At 46.4% G+C, this 5,546-nt stretch overlaps 1 protein-coding gene across 1 annotated transcript in view; it reads right to left on the reverse strand.

Moving 5' to 3' along the window:
* LRFN2 (leucine rich repeat and fibronectin type III domain containing 2) overlaps positions 1 to 3,227 on the reverse strand; it is a 27,968-nt gene extending 24,741 nt beyond the window's left edge. Inside the window, exons 1-2 of the mRNA XM_010146070.1 lie at positions 3,199 to 3,227; positions 272 to 1,648 (exon numbers count right to left, since the gene is read on the reverse strand). Coding sequence (XP_010144372.1) covers positions 272 to 1,648; positions 3,199 to 3,227 — 1,406 coding nt within the window. The remainder of the gene's footprint in view (positions 1 to 271; positions 1,649 to 3,198) is intronic.
* Between the last annotated feature and the right edge of the window lie 2,319 nt (positions 3,228 to 5,546).

The raw sequence follows: 5,546 nt of genomic DNA on the forward strand, positions 1-5,546 counted from the left end.
TGGAATTTTTATGGAAAATGGCTGTTAAGGAATTGGTTAAGAAATGGTTGTTAAGGAATTAGTACCGAGATTTGTAATGTATGACTTAAAAAAGCGGAAAACAGACCGACCCATAAACTGACATACACAATGCAAATTTATCAGATGCCACTAACACTGCACCAATGCCACCTCGCTTCAGAGCCAGATCAGTGACCAAAGAGTAGACGACTTCATATCCTGCTTTCAACCCCCCACAACCATCAGAGGACCAAACAGTAATTGTGTTTACCTGTAGATCAGGACTTCATCATCCGAGCAATTATACTGCAGCTGGTACATTTTTACCCGCGGAGCCGACTTGCTCACTGTCCACTTGACCAAAGCTGAGGTAGTGGTCACATCCGACACCAGAACAGCCCTTTCTGGTGGGCCTTTTGTTTCTGCGCGATTAGACTTGCTGGAGCTGGTGATGTCCGAGAGCCTGGATTTCGGTGGGGCTGCTCGGCCCGTGCCATTGCTGAGGTGGGGCAGCTGAACAATTGAGAGCTCGATTGTTGCAGTCGACTCTCCGGCAGCGTTGGCCGCTATGCACGTGAAAGTCCCATAATCCTTGGAGGTGGTGATGAGGATATCTAAGGTACCATTATCATAGACAGCTGTCCTCGAAGTGTTCCCGATGAGACGGTCATCGGGGGCCACCCAGTGAATGATGGGGGTGGGATCCCCAATGGCTTTGCATTTCAGCGTAGCAGTTTGCCCTTCTAAAACCAGCAGCTTGTGAGTATGTTGTGTAATAAGTGGAGGCTCACAAACAAATTCTTCCTCACGCACGTACCAGAAGTACCTTCCCTTCAGACCCGGAGGAGAAGCACAAGTTTCCATATCGTCGTCTCTGTCGAGTCGCCTTAACCATAGTAGCTCGCAGTTGCAGTGCAGCGGGTTGCCCCCAAAGCTGAGAGACAAAGGTGGAGAAAAGGGGGTAACGGCTATTGGGATTACTTGAGATCTGGCAAATATAGGGTCGGGGGGGAGCTTCTGAAGTCTGTTAGATGTTAGATCCAATCTGGCCAACTTCTGAAGATCTGCAAATGTCCCCTCTGTAATATAATCTATCAGGTTATGATCTAAACTGAGCTGGTGCAGGTTTATCATCTTCCTTATAGATTCCCAGGGAATGCTTCGGAGGTTATTGTAGGAAAGGTCTAAGTCTTCCAATGTCAGCAAAAAATCCTCAAAGGCTTCATCAGAGATGCTGCTTAGCTGGTTGTTGTTTAAAATCAAATGCTGAAGGTTAATTAAGCCTCTCAAAATATCCTCTCCAATGTCAGGCAGCCTGTTGCTGTCTAGATGTAAAGACCGAAGGCTCTCCAAGTCAGTGAAAGAGTAGGGCTGTATGTAACTGATGGTGTTTCTGGACAAAGTAAGGTCAACAAGTCCAGACATATTGGCAAAATCCTGTCGGCTGATATTAATAATAAAGTTGCCCCCAAGTCGGAGTTCAACAGTCCTTCGATCTATGTCTAGCGGTACAAACAGGAGACCCTTGGAGGGACACAAAGTCCCCAGGGACTCAGACAGGTTCTGACAGACACAGTATTTGGGACAAGCGTTGACCATGACAGCCATTCCAAACACCAGGATGCTGCAGAGCAATTTTTCCATGGTAAATCACGCAACGGTACCTGCAAGAAATGAAGAGAGTGACAAGGAACATCAGCACTTATGATGTAACTACCTTTGCTCTTATGTTTTACCAAGCATCTACCCCCAGGGAGACTTCGCAGTGCCTCCTCTCAGGAGTCACACCAACAGCGATCAGCACTTTGGGATGGGGAGGTCAAGTGTTACAGCAACACGATTCTCCACATAAGGCATTTCTTTCTAAAAAAAAAAAAAAAAAATTGGGTTTGGTTCCAAATCTGAATGGGATAGGAATCTTTACTGCTTATGCCTGGTAATGGACTACCTATTTTCTAGTTAGTTTTACAGTTTTTATTGGGTGGTTGGTAGAGGACAAGTCCCGCCATCAGATCGCATGGCTTACTTAAAACCCTGGAAGATTTCACTTGGAATAGTGCCTACATCTCTGAGGGTAGAAGCTGTCTTATAGTAATTACATACTGCTGCATAATAGTGTGGAATTAGTCTTAGGGTCGAAAGAGCTGATTTTATGGATAAAAGTAACTGCATATTTACCCTTCAGTAATGTGGTTAGTAACAACCGTGTAATTATCTGGCTGGTCCTGGGGCAAGTCAGTTCACTTGCCCACCCCTAATGAAACTCATGACAAGCAGTGCAGGAAGCACAAATCACTCGCAAAATCACCTGGACTCACCCTGCACTCAGCCAACCTGTGGGAAGGATGACATTGCCTCGCTGCAAAGAGAAGCGAAGCAGGGGAAACCTGTGCTACCTTGGCCTCCTGGCCAGCCTTCTGATGACATCATGCTCTCACACCACAACCCTTTCTGTTGCAGTGATGGTGAAGTTCTCGCCTTTGTCCGCGGCTCTCCCTTGCATCCTGCCCACTTCTCTTTGCACCATATCTCCCCTTTTTTCCTGCTCATACACTTTTCCAGCTTAAGCTGTAAGGTACATGTCTTTGAAGAATAAACCAAACTCATTTACAGGCTGACTCGGAGGGCCAGTTGTGGCTGGGAGAAACTGCACCCTGATTCAGGTTTGGGGATGTCTTACATAGCTTTGTCGATGTTCTTCCCAAATGTGCAGGACACGGGTAAACTTGTTTTCTTTCCATCTCTCCCTTGCCCAGAGCCTGCTATCAAGGAGGGCTAAGGAATGGGCAGATCATTCATTTCTAACCCTCGTTCTCCCTCTGCGGAAGGAGGCCAGTTGAGGAAGAGCTATCTTTTTGTAAGGGATCTCCCAGGCGTTTTTGTTCTCTTGTCTCCAAGGCCCTCACTTGTGGCAGTAGCCACAATTCAGGTTACAACTTCCAGCATGGCCATTTTGCCTGGATTCAACCTACACCAGCCGACCGTGTAACCCCGCGTGGCTGTCCTCAGTCTCTGGTATACACCACACGCCTTCTCAGTCACACAGGTGCTCGTACGCTCAGCAGTTTTCTGGAGCTTGTGTTTCAAGAGCAGCCACGGCACAGTAGGAGATGAGACACCCTCATGCTGCATCAGTTGCCCTTTCAGTGGGTGGCAGACAGTCACCTGTACCTAAGCTGGTCCTCTGACGGCTGTGCAGGCGATGGAACAATGCACAGTGTTCTCATGACATCAATAACCAGCTCTGCGAGGCCACTCCAACTTCAGCAAACACACGACACAAAAAACCCATTTCACAAAGGAGTCACGTCAGTCATTTACACCTCATCACCCAGCTGAGCTGACAGTTGTGCAGATGTTTCACAACAAGTGCAAGAAATTGTAAAAGTTAGTTGTTAATCGCCCAGTAACACACACCAAACACGAAACAAAATCTATGACTGCAGTAATCTTCCATTAACTCTTTAAACAGCTCTTGCTCCACCTCCCAGTGAAAGGAACAAAAACCGGGGCCCTCCATTTGCCCTCTGCCCTACGGCGCCCCGCTCCTCTCCGGGGTAAGCTGGTTTGGTTTCTCCTCTGTAGAATATGTGAGCAGGAGCTGTGGAAATGCAAGATGTTGTGAGTGCTGAACTATGCCCAGCGCGTTCTTCACAGCGAGGTGTTCTGCACGCTGCGCTGGCAGTAATTACACACTGTTACCACTGGTTCGTAGGAGAGGAAAGGACTGAAGCATCTGTGCTTGCTGAACTCTGCAAACAAGATGAAAGCGAGATCCTTTTAGGAAGGATGGCCTGAGAAGAGCAATCTTACCTTCACCAGTAAATAAAAGGCTCCCAGATAAAATGTTTGGAGATCAGCAAGTACGTTATTGATGCAAGTCTGAAGCAGACTCAGCGAAGCGCTATAAATATCCCCTACATTGTTATCAACTGGTAGTTTACTAACAGGCAATTGGCTTTTTGAATCTTAATTGTAACTGCGTTCTGCAGCTTTAATTTAGTGTATTACCCTACCAGCTGAAATTATAAACAAAAAGCAGTCTAAAAGGGGGAGAAATAGATAGCTAATTAGTAATAAGCCCTTTCATAGCTTCTCCCTCATCTACATTCCCACCCTTTGAGTATCTATTCAGAACTGTGAATGCTCACTTAGGAGAGCAGTGTCTCCTTTAAGTATCCCAATTCTCTAACCACATTTTTTCCGGATGCTGTTAAATATTACAGTCCTTTGGGGAGATGGCTGACTCTAAGCATCAGAGTGAAAAGCATTTGTAAAAAAAAAAAAATAAAAAAAAATGGGGGGAAGGAACAGAAGTTAATTATGGAAAATAGGGACTGCAACACCGAGAGGAGGCTGTGAAGCACGAGGTCTAAATGGCAAAGTAAACCCTGCTGGGGAAACCATCTGCGGATGGCTTGAAAGAGCATCATCTGCCTGCGCGTGCTTGCAAGTGTGCATGAAAGACACCGCGAGCACACTGGGTGCTTTTAGCAGCAGGAAGACGCCTCAGTAACAACAGCACCAGGATGGAAATACCACGGCTGCTGTCGTTCCAGTTGTGAACGTGTCTGGATGTGTTAATGTAAGTATTGTTTGTCTGCCAAGGAGATCTCTAGCCTCTGTGATCTTTTGCCACCGTTGGTACTTCAAACTTCTGAGCCTTGGGCTTCTCTACAATGCAGTCCTGAGGCGGCCAGTTCAGGACACAGCAGGGAGGGTACGAACCCAAAGGGCTACCCAGAGGACACTGGAGAGAGCAGAGGCGGACAGGGCTCCTCAAGGAGCGCATCTGGGGTTTCCATAGGGCAGCTGGTTTTCCTTTTTCTCTCCAGACAGAGAGTGCGCCTGGGCCACAGACCAGTAAGAAATCTCGAGCCTGCACAATGTAATAGCATCTTCTAAAATCTAGAGTCTCCCACAATGGTAGATGCCAGTTGCCAAGGGGTGGATATATATGAAAAATCATTTCGATTTCAGTTCTGGCAACTTTCATAAAACACAAAAATTAAAGTCTCAAGTTTAGAGTCTGTTTTTGCTGACCAGTTTGCCTACCTTGTTCCCAAAATCTCTTGTGACCTGCAACACCAAGCATTTTATGGGCTACTAATAGTGGCCTTGTGATAAGCTCACCGTTGTGATTTACATTTTAAAGGTATCGACCAGCCAGATAAAGCACATTTCTCACAGCAAGTCAGTAAATCTGGTAGAGTTCCTGTCTCAGCCCAGGATGAAAAATAGCCCCTTTAGTCCTCTTACAACAAGGGTCGGTATGAATTAATATGTGCAAGAGTCATAAACCTTGGTGTTTTGTATTCAGATTTTCCTCATGAAGATACAAATTCTGAGATTTGGCATCTCATTCCAGGGACGTCTCTGAGGCATTTTTTAATTCTATACGCAATGAGCTTTGCATATAAATTCTAATAACCTTTGCGTACCACATCACCAAGTACAAGGTAACTGTCAGAAAAATAAGCTATAGCTGCAGCATACAGGCTGGGGGCGGGGGGGGGGGGAAAAAAGAAGGGGGCGGGAACAGACCT

Source organism: Buceros rhinoceros, unplaced genomic scaffold (assembly GCF_000710305.1).
Source record: "Buceros rhinoceros silvestris isolate BGI_N320 unplaced genomic scaffold, ASM71030v1 scaffold4112, whole genome shotgun sequence".
Lineage (NCBI taxonomy): Eukaryota > Metazoa > Chordata > Aves > Bucerotiformes > Bucerotidae > Buceros > Buceros rhinoceros.